General features: G+C 43.0%; 1 protein-coding gene across 1 annotated transcript in view; it reads right to left on the bottom strand.

The window, feature by feature from the left end:
• Positions 1-16341, bottom strand: part of bbs2 (Bardet-Biedl syndrome 2) — a 126787-nt gene that overhangs the window by 94537 nt on the left and 15909 nt on the right. Inside the window, exon 5 of the mRNA XM_063066684.1 lies at positions 2597-2659. Within this exon, the coding sequence (XP_062922754.1) occupies positions 2597-2659 (63 nt within the window). The remainder of the gene's footprint in view (positions 1-2596; positions 2660-16341) is intronic.

Below are 16341 nucleotides of genomic sequence, written 5' to 3' on the forward strand. Positions count from 1 at the left end.
CTCCCCTTTTCCTAATCGGTCACCATTCAGATAATAATCTGTTTCCTGTTTTTGCCACCAAAGTGGATAACTTCACATTTATCCACATTAAATTGCATCTGCCATGAATTTGCCCACTCACCCAACCTATCCAAGTCACCCTGCATCCTCTTAGCATCCTCCTCACAGCTAACACTGCCGCCCAGCTTCGTGTCATCCACAAACTTGGAGATGCTGCATTTAATTCCCTCATCCAAGTCATTAATATATATTGTAAACAACTGGGGTCCCAGCACTGAGCCTTGCGGTACCCCACTAGTCACTGCCTGCCATTCTGAAAAGGTCCCGTTTATTCACACTCTTTGCTTCCGGTCTGCCAACCAATTCTCTATCCACATCAATACCTTACCCCCAATACCGTGTGCTTTAAGTTTGCACCCTAATCTCCTGTGTGGGACCTTGTCAAAAGCCTTTTGAAAATCCAAATATACCACATCCACTGGTTCTCCCCTATCCATTCTACTAGTTAAATCCTCAAAAAATTCTACGAGATTCGTCAGACATGATTTTCCTTTCACAAATCCATGCTGACTTTGTCCGATGATTTCACCGCTTTCCAAATGTGCTGTTATCACATCTTTGATAACTGACTCTAGCAGTTTCTCCACCACCAATGTTAGGCTAACCGGTCTATAATTCCCTGGTTTCTCTCTCCCTCCTTTTTTAAAAAGTGGGGTTATATTAGCCACCCTCCAATCCTCAGGAACTCGTCCAGGATCTAAAGAGTTTTGAAAAATTATCACTAATGCATCCACTATTTCCTGGGCTACTTCCTTAAGCACTCTGGGATGCAGACCATCTGGCCCTGGGGATTTATCTGCCTTTAATCCCTTCAATTTACCTAACACTACTTCCCTACTAACATGTATTTCCCTCAGTTCCTCCATTTCACTGGACCCTCTGTCCCCTACTATTTCCGGAAGATTATTTATGTCCTCCTTAGTGAAGACAGAACCAAAGTAATTATTCAATTGGTCTGCCATGTCCTTGTTCCCCATAATCAATTCACCTGTTTCTGCCTGTAGGGGACCTACATTTGTCTTAACCAATCTTTTTCTTTTCACATATCTATAAAAGCTTTAATAATGTCTCACATCTGCTTCTTTGAAACAAGATAAGGGAAAAGTTCACACAGATCCATATGTCTCCTGATTTTTCATACCTTTTGTTTTCAACAAAAGATGGTACCTATAGACAGGACATTCCTTTCTTAATTAAAGCATTGTTAATTAAAGCTTTTTAATTAAGTTTTGGCTCCAACAAACCAGGTAGGATATTCCTTTCTTTAATTAAAGTGGCTGGAGTGTCTATCAAACTGATTGTTCTTTTGTATCAATAGTCCACTGACTTGGCTGGAATGTTTATCAAACTGATTGTTCTTTTGTCTCGTGGTCTTATAAATCGAAACAGTTCTGGAAGGTGAACAGTGAACCTGTTGAACTGCCGGAGGGATGAGAACACTTCTCCCTTGATATCGGGACCAAGCTCACTCGCCAGCTGAGCTCGAAGAAATAAACTGGTGAAAAGATAAGTAACGATCTTTTTGTGCTGTCGTTATTTGGTCTGGCGTTTTTTAAAGTTTACAGCATGATCATACTGTTTATTTGGGTGCCAAGATAGCATAGTGCTTAGCAGCTCTGGACGTCCAGAGTTCAGAGTTCAATTCTGGTGCCACTCTGTAAGGAGTCTCTGTACGTCCTCCCCATGGAATACACGGGTATTTGCCGGGTGCTCCGCTTTCCTCCTGTAGTTCAAAGCTGTACCAGATAGGTTAATTGGGCATTGTAAATTATCCCGTGATTTGGTTGGGCTTAACCAGAGTTGTAGGGTTTTGGGGGCGGCCATGGCTCTAAGGGCTGGAAGGGCCAACCTGGTGCTGTATCAATAAATAATCAAAGGCTCTGTTGAGGTTTGGGACAACCAGGAATAATTGAAAGCTAACATAAGCACTCATACATACGAGGGGTGATTGATAAGTTCGTAGCCTAAGGTAGAAGATGAGCTATACAGCTCTCGTTACATGCACATGCAGTTCAACTCATTGAGTGATTATGAAGAAAGTTTGAAGTTAATAACTCATTAGTTAATAACTCATCAGGGCAATTGATTGATAAGTTCGTGGCCTAAGGTAGAAGGAGATGAGTTATTAACTTCAAACTTTCTGCATAAACACTCAAAGAGTTGAACTGCATGTGCATGTAATGAGAGCTGTATAACTCATCCCCTTCTACCTTAGGCCACAAACATATCAATCACCCCTGCTGTGGACACTTTCTGAAGGTCCAAAATCCGTATGCTCTACGACCGCTGGACTAAGCGTGTAAATGTAGGCGGGGACTATGTTGAAAAATAAATGTGCTAGGTTTTCTAAAATTGACTCCTTCTACCTTAGGCGAACTTATCAATCACCCCTCGTAAATATATCCAAAGTGAATAATATACACACATCTTCAGTCTTTAAGCAATAAATTCTGATTAAGATTCGGAATATTCTACAAATTTTTATTTTTTTCCCCTCAGTTGAGGATTATATTTTTGAAAGATGATACAGGCTCACCTCCTTCTTCCCGTCACCATCAAAATCACAGAGAGCCAGCGATCGTACATTATCCCCAGTGACCTGTGTAAAATACAAGCATTTTAATCTGTACTGTTTCAAGAATTATGCTAACTTTCAATTTAATTAATACTTGAGACTTGCAGTCTGCAATTTTGGCAAGTATTATATGGACATGGTTTTCATGCATTTCACTCTCTGAGGCACAGAACATTGGCAATCTACAAGGACCATTACTTCCAATTTTACCAGCAATGCAACGAAGACTGAAAATTTCAACAGTAAAAAAATTACACCTCAGACTAATTGTATGTGCTCTGTGGGTGGACTCATTTTCATTTAACGTGCAATGTGGTGACTATGCATGTATAAATTCCAATGAGTCTCCTCTTTGAATTCACACTGGGGGAGGTCATTCCCCTGCTGTGTGTAGAGAATTATTCACTCAACGAAAATTATTCATTTTAGCACATCAATGGATTTACAAGAGATCACTTGTGTGTTTGTTGGTGAGAAGAGCTTCAAAAATCTCCACAAGCAGACAACACTCAGGGTCTTTGGGAAAGGACTGGTTACTGCATCAAATGAAGAAAGAGATTCATAATTCATAGAAACAGAATTCTTACAGTGATGAAGGAGCTCAAATACCACATCCAAGTGAAGTAATACAGTCAGTCCCATTCCCCAGTTTAAATTTCCATAAGACCATAAGATCATAAGACAAAGGAGCAGAAGCAGGCCATTCGGCCCATCGAGTCTGCTCTGCCATTTTATCATGAGCTGATCCATTTTATCCTATTTAGTCCCACTGCCCCACCTTCTCACCATAACCTTTGATGCCCTGGCTACTCAGATACCTATCAATCTCTGCCTTAAATACACCCAATGACTTGGCCTCCACTGCTGCCCATGGCAACAAATTCCATAGATTCACCACCCTCTGACTAAAAAAATTTCTTCGCATTTCTGTTCTGAAAGGGCGCCCTTCAATCCTGAAGTCATGCCCTCTAGTACTAGACTCCCCCATCATGGGAAACAACTTTGCCACATCCACTTTGTCCATGCCTTTTAACATTCAAAATGTTTCTATGAGGTCTCCCCTTGTTCTTCTAAACTCCAAGGAATACAGTCCAAGAGCGGACAAACGTTCCTCATACATTAACCCTCTCATTCCCGGAATTATTCTCGTGAATCTTCTCTGCACCCTCTCCAACGTCAGCACATCCTTTCTTAAATAAGGAGACCAAAACTGCCCACAGTACTCAAGTGAGGTCTCACCAGCGCCTTATAGAGCCTCAACATCACATCCCTGCTCCTATACTCTATTCCTCTAGAAATGAATGCCAACATTGCATTCGCCTTCTTCACTACTGACTCAACCTGGAGGTTAACTTTAAGGGAATCCTGTACGAGGACTCCCAAGTCCCGTTGCATCTCAGAACTTTGAATTCTTTCCCCATTTAAATAATAGTCTGCCCGTTTATTTTTTCTGCTAAAGTGCATAATCATACACTTTCCAACATTGTACTTCATTTGCCCATTCTTCCAATCTATCCAATGTCTCTCTGCAGACTCTCCATTTCCTCAGTACTACCGGCCCTCCACCTATCTTCGTATCGTCAGCAAACTTAGCCATAAAGCCATCTATTCCATAATCCAGATCATTGATGTACAACGTAAAAAGAAGCGGCCCCAACACTGATCCCTGTGGAACACCACTGGTAACCGGCAGCCAACCAGAATAGCATCCCTTTATTCCCACTCTCTGTTTCCTGCCAATCAGCCAACGCTCTATCCACGTATGTAACTTTCCCGTAATTCCATGGGCTCTTATCTTGTTAAGTAGCCTCATGTGTGGCACCTTGTCAAAGGCCTTCTGAAAATCCAAATATACAACATCCACTGCATCTCCCTTGTCTAGCCTACTGGTAATTTCCTCAAAAAATTGTAATAGGTTTGTCAGGCAGGATTTTCCTTTAAGGAATCCATGCTGAGTTCTGCCTATCTTGTCATATGCCTCCAGGTACTCTGTAACCTCATCCTTGACAATCGACTCCAACAACTTCCCAACCACCGACGTCAAGCTAACAGGTCTATAATTTCCTTTTTGCTTCCTTGCCCCCTTCTTAAATAGCGGAGTGACATTTGCAATCTTCCAGTCTTCCGGAACCATTTCTTTTTGAAGAATGTCAGGACCGGCAGCGAGGGACAGGTCAATGTTCAGCTCACTGCTCAGTGAGATTTACTCATCTCTACATTGAACTGAGGCTGTGCCCTGCAACCAACAGGCTCCTGAATTGGCCATGACTGGCTTCGTGGCTGTGAACTTCAGTTCTGAACATGACTTGCTTACTTTTATTGTTTGCATGATTTCTTTTTTTTCCTGCACACTGGTGTATAATGCTCATTTTTTAATGTGTTCTATTGGGATTATTCGATTTGTGGCAGCCTGTAAAGAGATGAATCTCAATCTCAAGGTTGTATATAGTAAACATACTTTAGTAATAAATGTACTTTGAACTTTAAGCACTGAATTCGAGGTCCAAAAGTAACTTGCAGCTTTTATCCAAAATTTTAAAATGTCTCCCTTCTTCTCTAACTATTAACAAATGGAAACAGCTTCTATCCACCTTTTCCAAAACCAGACACAAACTTGAACAATTCTATCACCTCTTCTCTCAATGGATTTTCTTCAAGGGAAGAAACAGCAGCTTCACATATTTAATTTTCCAGAGAATTCTATCACCCTTAAATCACCACAGTTACTCTTTTTATGCTTCTCAGAACTTGTACAATGATTCTACAGTTGGATGGCCACAATTGGATGCAATACTCCAACTAGGGCTAATTTAAATATTCTACAAAGGTCCAATATAACTTCAGTAGAATATGGAAGAAATACTCAAAAGCACAACAGATTCTACAGATGCTGGAAATTCTGAACAACACACAAAATGCTGGAGGAATTCTGCAAGTCAGGCAGCATCTATGGAGGGGAATAAACAGTTAACTTATGGAGCTGAAACTCTTCATCAAGATTAAAGATTCAAAATTATTCAGTGTCATTTCCAGTAGCCATGTAAAGGAGAATGAAATAATTTTTACTCCAGATCTGATGCAGCACAAAAACAATATGATAAGAACACAGTAATAAAAAATTCACAGTAAGTGTAGATATATAAGATAGCTTATATACATAGACTGATTGTATGTCCATAAAGTGACAGTAGGCATAGGAGTGTCTGTACGCAAGGTGACTCTGACAGGAAATGATAAAGCAGTGGTGGCTGGGTGTGTGGAGTGGATCAGTGGGTGGAGGTGTTGATCAGCCTTACTGCTTGGGGAAAGTAACTGTTTACAAGTCTGGTGGTCCCAGTATGGCTGCTACATAGCCTCCTTCCTGATCGGAGTAGGACAAACAGTCCATGGAAAAGGTGGGTGGGATCCTTCATGATGCTACTGGCCCTTTTTTGACACCTCTCTGTATGTACACGTGTCTTGATGGTGGGTAGGCTAGTGCACGTAATCCATTGGGTCGTTTTGACTACCCATTGTAAAGCTTTCTCATCCCCCACAGTGCAGATTCTGTACCATGCAGGGATGCAGCATGTTAGGATACTCTCTACTGCCCATCTGTGGAAGGATGCGAGTAGTGTAGATGTGCATAGTCCTGCTCTCTGCAGTTCCTCAGAAAGTAGAGGCTTTGGTGAGTTTTCCAGATTGTGTAGGATGTGTTATGGGACCATGAGGGGTTGTGCAAAATGTGGATCATTATGTGCAACATGGATTTGAAACTGCTCGCCGTTTCCTCAGCTGTGCTGCCAAAGTAAAGAGGGGCGTCAGTGGTGTGAGTTCTCCTGAAGTCCGCAGCCTCTCCTTTGCCTTGCTGACATTAAGAGGTTATTTGCTTGGCACCAGACCTCGAGCTCTTCCACCTCTTTTTATAGGCCATCGTATCATTGTTGATGATGGCTAGAATCAACTTCTGCCTAAGCAAGGACCTGCAGTTGCTGCATTTTGCCTATCAGTCTACAGCAGACGCAATCTCACTGGCTACTCACTCGGCCTTGGATCACCTGGACAAGAGTAATATCTACAACACACATCAAAGTTGCTGGTGAACACAGAACGCAAACGTCGACTGTACCTCTTCCTAGAGATGCTGCCTGGCCTGCTGCGTTCACCAGCAACTTTGATGTGTGTTGCTTGAATTTCCAGCATCTGCAGAATTCCTCGTGTTTGAGTAATATCTACATCAGGCTGCTGTTTATTGATTACAGCTCAGCGTTCAATACAATCATACCTTCAGTTCTAATCAACAAGCTCCAAAACATGGCCCTCTGTACCTCCCTTTGCAACGGGATTAACTTCCTCACTGGAAGACCACAGTCTGTGTGGATTGGAAATAACATCTTCTCCTCACTGCCACACCTTAAGGGTGCGTGCTTAGCCCACTACTCTATTCTCTCTACAGCCACGATTGTGTAGCTAGGCACAGCTCAAGTGCCGTCTATAAATTTGCCGACAACACAACTATTTTTGGCAGAATTTCAGATGGTGACAAGCAGGCAGGCAGGAGCTAGATAGGTCAGCTGGCTGAGTGATGTTGCAGCAACAACTCTGCACTTAATGCCAGTAAGATCAAGGAATTAATTGTGGACTTCAGGAAGGGGAAGTTGAGGAAACACACACCAGTCCTCGTCAAGGGATCAGAAGTGGTAAGGGTGAGCAGTTTCAAGTTCCTGGATGTCAATATCTCTTAGGATCTACCCTGGACCCAACATATTGATGCAATTACAAAGAAGGCAAAACAGAGGCTATACTTCATCAGGAGTTTCAGAATTAGTATGTCACCAAAGACACTTGCAAATTTCTACAGATGTACTGTGGAAAGCATTATAACTGGTTGTATCACGATCAGGTATGGAGGAGCCACTGCATGGGCCTGGAAAAAGCTGCTAAAAGTTGTATTCAGCCAGCTGCATTATGGCCACTAGCCTCCCCACCATCCAGGACACCTTCAGAAGGCACTGCATTAAAAAGGCAGCATCCATCCTCAAGGAGCCCCATCACTCAGGACGTGCCCTCTTCTCATTGCTACCATCAAGGAGGTGGTAAAGGAGTCTAAAGGCACACAGCCAATGTTTCACGAATAGCTTTTCCCCTCAATTTCTGAACCCATGAACAGCACCTCAGTGTTTTTCCTCTTTGCAATATGTAAAAAACAAATAAGTAATTTAATGTAATTTATAGTCTTTATTATTATCCATTGCAATGAGCTGCTGCCGCAAAACAACTAATTTCACAAAATATGCCAGTGATATTAAACTTGGTTCTCATTCTGAGCCCTACCACTGTCATGTCATAGGCGAACTTGGCAATGTGAGTTTTGGCTGTGCAGTCATGCATGAGCAATGGCTCAGCACACAGACCTGGGGAGCAGCTGTGTTGAGGGTGATGGGGAGGGAGGAGCACATGTAAACCCTGACTATCTGAGGTATGTTCGTCAGGAAGTCCAACATCCAGTTTTGCACATCGGTGTATTTAGACTGAGGAGTTTGTTCACCAAGGTCTGTGGGACACCTTAGAAGATTTGACTCTGCATAGTCCTTCTCACTCTGCTGCTGTTAGAGACAGTGGCTGCTTACCTGGAAGGGGAAGGGGGAAATTTTCAAGGCTGGCATTGTGTTGCATGCCTCACAGTAAGTGTAAAGTTTGCTTAGATCTTTGGAGAGAGAGGCATCACTGGTATAGTCAAAGCTGTTTTTCCTTGCATAGTCCGTAACTTCCTTGATGCCCAGCCACATACACCGGGATTGCTGTGTCCTGCAAACACTCCTGCAACTACAAAGAGATCACCAACTGGATGCTTGTTTTGTAGAGGGTTGATGGTACGGTAAAGCTCTCCCCCTGCATCCTTGGCATCCACACCTCCGGGGGGGCGGGGGGGGGGGAGGCGGAGATGAAGATAGTGGTGATGAACACAACAGCAAACGTCCTGAGTTTACTGTTGTGTTCAGAAGCCAGAATAAGAAGGTGGAGGAGGGGAAGAGTTCAAAATGGCAAGTGATAGGTGAAACCAGGTGAGGGGAAAAGGTGGATGAGTGGGGGAGGGGGAATGAAGTAATAAGCTGGGAGGTGATAAGCAGAAGAGGTAAAGGGCTGAAGAAGGAATATATTGGAGAGGACTGAATTATGGAAGAAAGGGAGGGAGGAGGGAGGTGATGGGGAGGAGAAGGGAAGGGCTGAGAGGGTAACGACGAGGGGGATTGGAAGGGGGAGTACTTACTGGGTTACAGAAATCAATGTTCATGCCATCAGGTCAGAGGCTATCCAGACAGAATATGAGGAGTTACTCCTCCAACTCAAGTATGGCCTCATCGTGGCAGTAGAGGAGGCCACTGACAGACATATGAGTATGGGAATGGGAGGTTGAATTGAAATGAGCAGCCACTGGGACACAGACAGAATTAAGGTGCTTGATGAAGCGCCTTCTATGTCTGGTCACACGGATGTAGAGGAAGCCGTGGCTGGAGCACTGGATACAACAGATAACCCTGAAACACTCACAGGTGAAGTGTCGCCTTACCTGAAAGGACTGTTTAGGGCCCTGAATGATGGTGCAGGAGGTGGTGTAGGGAAGTGTAACACTTGTCCCGCTTGCAGGGATACATGCCAAGGAGGAAGATTAGTGCAGAGATGAAGAGTGCTTAGGGGTATCTTATAGAGAGCGATCCTCATGGAAAGCGGGCAGGGGTGTGGGGGAAGAGAAAGATGTGCTTAGTGGTAGGATCTCATTGTAAGTGGCAGAGGTTATAGAAAATGATATGCCGGTAGAAATACTCAGCAGGTCAAGCAGCAACCTGATCCACTAAGTACTTCCAGCATGTTCTTTTTTCGTTTCAGACTTCCAGTATCTGTAATTTTTATTTTCATTTGACATAACTTCTCTCATTTGTACACTCACGTCTAAAATCATCAACATGCAAAAAGTGTCCAAGCATCATCTACAAGAAAATCTTCCAATCTGAAAAATTACTGTTTTCTACCACCCTCTGTGTTTAAGCCAATTTCCTATTCGTTATTAATTCTCTTATAATTTGATAGGCATCAATTTTGCTAACCAGTCTTACATGTGGGACTTTATTAGTCAACGTGTGCAACATCGACATTTCTATCAATCTTCTCTGTTCACAATTTTTTTAAAAATCAGGTGAGCTACCACTGATTTGCTTTTAATAATTCCATGCAAACTTCATCAACTCAAACTTTTCCATGTGCCTGTTATTGTCTTCTCCAATTATTGTTTCAAGAAATTACCCATGACTGAGATTAAACTAACAGTTCTGTAGTTTCCTGGCATCTCTATACATGCCTTTTCAAACAACATTATTCCTTTACATGAGGAAATTTGCATTTGCTGGAATTTCAAGCAACACACATAAAAGTTGCTGGTGAACGCAGCAGGCCAGGCAGCATCTCTAGGAAGAGGTACAGTCGACATTTCGGGCCGAGACCCTTTGTCAGGACTAACTGGAAGAAGAGCTAGTAAGAGATTTGAAAGTGTGAGGGGAGGGGAAGATCCAAAATGATAGGAGAAGACAGGAGGGGGAGGGATGGAGCCAAGAGCTGGACAGGTGATTGGCAAAAGGGATATCAGATGATCATGGGACAGGAGGCCTAGGTAGAAAGAAAAGGGGGGGGGGAAGCCCACAGGATGGGCAAGGGGTATAGTGAGAGGGACAGAGGGAGAAAAAGGAGAGAGAGAAAAAGAATGTGTGTACATAAATAAATAACGGTTGGGGTACAAGGGGGAGGTGGGGCATTAGTGGAAGTTTGAGAAGTCAATGTTCATGCGATGAGGTTGGAGGCTACCCATTCCCATTCTCATATGTTAATTCCAAGTCCCATTCCCATTCTGATATGTCTATCCACGGCCTTCTCTACTGTAAAGTTGAAGCCACACTCAGGTTGGAGGAACAACACCTTATATTCTGTCTGGGTAGCCTCCAACCTGATGGCATGAACACTGACTTCTCAAACTTCTGCTAATGCCCCACTTCCCCCTCGTAACCCATCCATTATTTATTTATATACACACATTCTTTTTCTCTCTCTCCTTTTTCTCCATCTGTCCCTCACACTATATCCCTTGCCCATCCTCTGGGTATTTCCCCCCCCCTTTTCTTTCTCCCTGGGCCTCCTGTCCCATGATCCTCTCATATCCCTTTTGCCAATCACCCGTCCAGCTCTTGGCTCCATCCCTCCCCCTCCTGTCTTCTCCTATCATTTTGGATCTGCCCCTCCCCCTGCCACTTTCAAATCTCTTACTAGCTCTTCTTTCAGTTAGTCCTGACGAAGGGTCTCGGCCCGAAACGTCGACTGTACCTCTTCCTAGAGATGCTGCCTGGCCTGCTGTGTTCACCAGCAACTTTTATGAACATTATTATAACTATATAACAATTACAGCATGGAAACAGGCCATCTCAGCCCTTCTAGTCCGTGCCGAACTCCTACTCTCACCTAGTCCCACCGACCTGCACTCGGTCCATAACCCTCCATTCCATTCCTGTCCATATATCTATCCAATTTAACTTTAAATGTCAACATCAAACCTATCTCAACCACTTCTGCTGGAAGCTCGTTCCACACAGCTACCACTCTCTGAGTAAAAAAGTTCCCCCGCATGTTACCTCTAAACTTTTGCCCTTTAACTCTCAACTCATGTCCTGTTTGAATCTCCCCCACTCTCAATGGAAAAAGCCTATCCACATCAACTCTATCAATCCCCCTCATAATTTTAAACACCTCTATCAAGTCCCCTCTCAACCTTCTACACTCCAAAGAATAAAGACTTATCTTGTTCAACCTTTCTTTGTAAATTAGGAGATGAAACCCAGGCAACATTTTAGTAAACCTCCTCTGTACTCTCTCAACTTTATTGACATTTTTCCTATAATTCAGTGACCAGAACTGCACACAATACTCCAAATTTGGCCTAAACATCACCGAAAATCTGTGAATAGACCTCAAAAGAGCAGTGCGTGCAAGATGGCCCAAGAATCTCACAGAACTAGGAGTCTTTTGCAAGGAAGAATGGGCGAAAATCCCCCAAACAAGAATTGAAAGACTCTCAGCTGGCTACAGAAAGTGCTTACAAGCTGTGATACTTGCCAAGGGGTGGGGGGTGTTACTAAGTACTGACCATGCAGGGTGCCCAAACTTTTTTTTCGGGCCCTTCTTTTTTTGTTATTTTGAAACTGTAAAAGATGGAAATAAAAAAGTAACCTTGCTTAAGATATTAAAGAAATGTGTCATCTTTAACTTTATGCCTTTTGGAAATCAAGTCATCTTTTACTTGCTTAGCTATTCACAGTACAGAAATTTTGACCAGGGGTGCCTAAACGTTTGCATGCCACTGTACCTGCCCAGCGAAGACTTTCTGATTCTCTATATTAATCACCATTATCTGCAGTCATCTTCTTTTCCCACTTACTTTTCTCAGGTTTGCCATATTCAGCTCTGGAATTACTCGCCTAATACATCAAATACCTTTACTGTTTTCTTTTATCATCTTCCATATCCCAGGTCTTCAATTCTGTGGCACAGCGCAGTCATTTAGATATTCTTAATTCAGGGAGTATATTTAGTGACTCACAGGAGCTGATGGAACACCAGCAGAGCAGTTACCTTGATTTTTGCACAGGAAGCAATAGGCCTAATCACCAGGCCAGTCCATAAGCATGTACACATTGTCAGAGTCATGGTGGAAAGGTCACAGGAGAGCCAGTTGGGGGAAAAGAAAGGTCAAGACGTTCTTCAAAAGGAAAGATAATTTTGTTATAAGGCAACAATTGCTTGATTTTGTCAGCCCAAACTTGACTGGCAGCTAAATAAATTTTGAAGCAAATTTAGTATATTTCAATGCAAACATATAACTGTAGAATCCACTTTATGAAAACATTTCCATGCCAAGCAAAATTCCTTGGTGTAATATCCTTTATAACTACATTTATAAGCAAAAAAATCTCACCATTACTTCTGGGGAATGCATTATGCTGCTACTTAGATATCAATATTTTCATTGTCTCTGTGTCTTTTAAAAAATTTAAAAAAACAATGTGTTCAGGCAATAACTAACACATTTAAGTATGGAAATAAGCAAAGTTCCTCACTATACTGTGGTGATGCAAAAACCTGCTTAACCTTCAGCAGGAAAAAAAACTCATATCATCAGTAATGCTTTTGGCACAGACAGCAAAAAAATTACACATATTTCATCTGGCTATAAAATTTTACCATATAAATGCTTTTATTTGAAAAATACACCTGCTTGTATGTCAGTTAATTTATAGAATCTGTTAAGGAATCAAGTTTGATCCTCCATGAAGCTTTAAATCATTTCCCGAAGTGGAATACAACCAGACATGTTTTGCATGTCAATCCATTTACTTTACATCTACAAAGATTTTTCAACTGTTTTAATCTCTGCAACTCCTGCTTCATGAAGGATAATGAAAAATGGATACATCTAAAACAGCACACAATATGCTGGAAGAACTCAAGTGAGTCAGGCATCATAAATTGAGGGAAATGAACAGTCGATATTTTAGGTCAAGACCCTTTACAAGGACTTTTTTTTTAGAAAAGGGAAGAAGCCAAAAATAAAAAGATGGGTGGAAATGGTAGAACAAGGTGAAAGGTGGAATTGATAAAGGGCTGAAGAAAGTGAAATCTGACAGGAGAGGATAGTGGACCAAGGAAAGGAGGTGAGGAGGAGAACCAGAGGGAGGAATGTGTAGGTGATGACCTGATAGGGCAAGGGAGGGGAAAGAGTGATAGGGTCGGTGGGATAAGGGAATAACAGGGGAGTGGTTACCAGAAGTTAGAGATTATGTTCATGCCTTCAGATTGGAATATGAGGTGCTGGTTCCCTAATCTGTGTGTAGCAGCATCTTGGCAGTACAAGAGGCCATGGCCAGACATGTTGCTGTGGAAATGGGAAGCGAAATTAAAATGGCTGGCTACTGGGAGACCCTAGCTGTCATGGCAGACTGAGCAATCTTTCAATCTGCAATGGGTCTCACTGATAAATGAGGCTACAACAGGAGAACTGAATGCGATAAGTTCACACATGAAGGGTTTCACATGTGAAGAACTGCTTCACCTGGAAGGACTGTTTAGGTGAGCATGGTGCAGCTCTATTGTATGTTCATAGGTGGCTGCTAAATCCAAGTTGCGAGAGACATATAAGTCCACCACAAGGACATGAAAACTGTGTTAGATCTGGAAGTGGAGCCACTGCTGTTGCTTTCCTTCTTTGTCGGACAGTGACTAGTATTGCTTGGCGTCTCTCCTCTAGGTTGTTGTGAGCTGTTCTAACCAAGGCTCGCCCGTCACTTCAGTCTTAGTCTTACGCACTCTGTTCCAGCCATTTTGGTATAAGCTCAGCATGTGTAATGTTAGCTTTCACATAGCCTTTGGACCTCTCATGAGACCCGTCTCAATTCCTTTCACCCAGCCAAAACTCACCATATAGTAGCTGTTCAGGGATTTAGGAATCCTTCAGACGCATGACATACTCTGGCCACTGACGCAGTGCTTTTACGATCATGGTCTCAACACTCGAGGTCCCTGCCCTGTTGAGGACCTCCAGATTTGTGACTCGGTCCTGCCAACGGATGCCAATGATTGACCTCAGACTACGCATACGGAATCCTTCTAGATTGAGGTGTCTTCTGTATATGGTCCAGGTTTCACACCAATACAGGAGACTGCTGAAGACAACAGCTTAGTTTTATAGACAGACAGATGTTGTGCTGGTTCAACACGTGATCGCAGTCGACCAAGGCTCTGGCTGGCCTTGCAAATCCTGGCGCCGATTTTGGTCTAGTGAGCCATCACTACAAATGACACTGCTGAGATACTTGAATTCTTCCACAGTTCTCAGTTTTGTTCCCTCGATAGAGATGGAGGGGGTGGTAGCAGCTGATCTAAGGCAATGTTGAAATAGGACTTCTGTATTGCTTAGCCTTATATATACACACACACTATATATATATAGATAGATAAGTGGAAAGGGAATCATGGAGAGAGAGAGAGAGAGATCCACTGCAGAAAGCAAAGAGGGAGGGAAGGACAAAATGTGCCTATTGGTAGGATCCCTTTGGAGATAGCAGAAAAGGCAGAGGATGATATGTTGGATACATAAGCTTGTGGAATAGTAGGTGAGAATAGGAGAATTGTTATAATCGAGGAAGTACGAGGTAAGAGCAGACGTGGGATATAGAAGGGATGTAGGTGGGGTGGGGGAAACCCCATTTCCACAGATGTTCTAGAGTGAAAAGCCAAATCACAAGAACAGATGTGGTGGAGACAAATGAACTGCTGGAAGAATTACATCCTTGTAATTGACAGGGTGAGAAATGGTGTAATCGAAGTAACCATGGGAATCAGTGTTTTAGAAGATGTCAGTGAATAATCTGTCTCCTGAGATGGAGACAGCGATGAGGAGTGGGGAGAGAGGTGTCAGAGTTGAACCAAATGAATTTGAGCGCAGGGTGGAAGCTCACAGTGAATTTGATGAATTTGACGAGCTACACATAGGTGCAGGAAGCAGCATCAATACAGTCGCCAAAGTAGTGGAGAAAGAGTTGGAGAGCACTGCCAGTTAAAGATGGGAACAAGGATTGCTCCATGTAGTCAACTAAACGACAGGCATAACCAGGTAACACCTGAATGCCCATGGCTACACCATTGGTCCAGAGAAAATGGGAGAAGCCAAAAGAGAAATTGTTGGGTAACAGTGGAGGGGAACTTGTTGGGTGTTATCAAAATCGCAACAGATAGCCCCAAAGTCTTCCTGATGGGGACAGAGGTGTATATTGATTGGACATCCATCGATATATCTTAAATCTCTTAAAGAAAATTCAACTGATCAAGTCAAGTCACTTTTTATTGTCACTTCGACCATAACTGCTGGTACAGTACACAGTAAAAACGAGACAATATTTTTCAGGACCATGGTGCTACATGAAACAGTACAAAAACTACACTGAACACAAAAACCACACTAGACTACAGACCTACCCAGACTGCATTAAGTGCACAAAACAGTGCAGGCATGACAATAAATAATAAACAAGACAATAGGCACAGTAGAGGGCAGTAAGTTGGTGTCAGTCCAGGCTCTGGGTATTGAGGAATCTGATGGCTTGGGGGAAGAAACTGTTACATAGCCTTGTCGTGAGAGCCCAAATGCTTCGGTACCTTTTGCCAGATGGCAGGAGCGAGAAGAGTTTGTATGAGGGGTGCGTGGGGTCCTTCATAATGCTGTTTGTTTTACGGATGCAGTGTGTAGTGTAAATGCCTGTAATGACGAGAAGGGAGACCCCAATGATCTTCTCAGCTGACCTCACTATCCGCTGCAGGGTCTTGCGATCTGAGATGGTGCAATTTCTGAACCAGGCAGTGATGCAGCTGCTCAGGGTGTTCTCAATACAACCTCTGTAGAATGTGGTGAGGATGGGGGGTAGGAGATGGATTTTTCTCAGCCTTCGCAGGAAGTAGAGACGCTGCTGGGCTTTCTTTGCTATGGAGCTGGTGTTGACGGACCAGGTGAGATTCTCCAGCAGGTGAACACCAAGAAATTTGGTGCTCTTAACAATCTCTACAGAGGAGTTGTCGATGTTCAGCAGAGAGTGGTCGCTCCGTGTCCTCCTGAAGTCAACAACCATCTCTTTTGT

The sequence above is a fragment of the Mobula hypostoma genome, chromosome 14 (assembly GCF_963921235.1).
Source record: "Mobula hypostoma chromosome 14, sMobHyp1.1, whole genome shotgun sequence".
Classification (NCBI taxonomy): Eukaryota; Metazoa; Chordata; class Chondrichthyes; order Myliobatiformes; family Myliobatidae; genus Mobula; species Mobula hypostoma.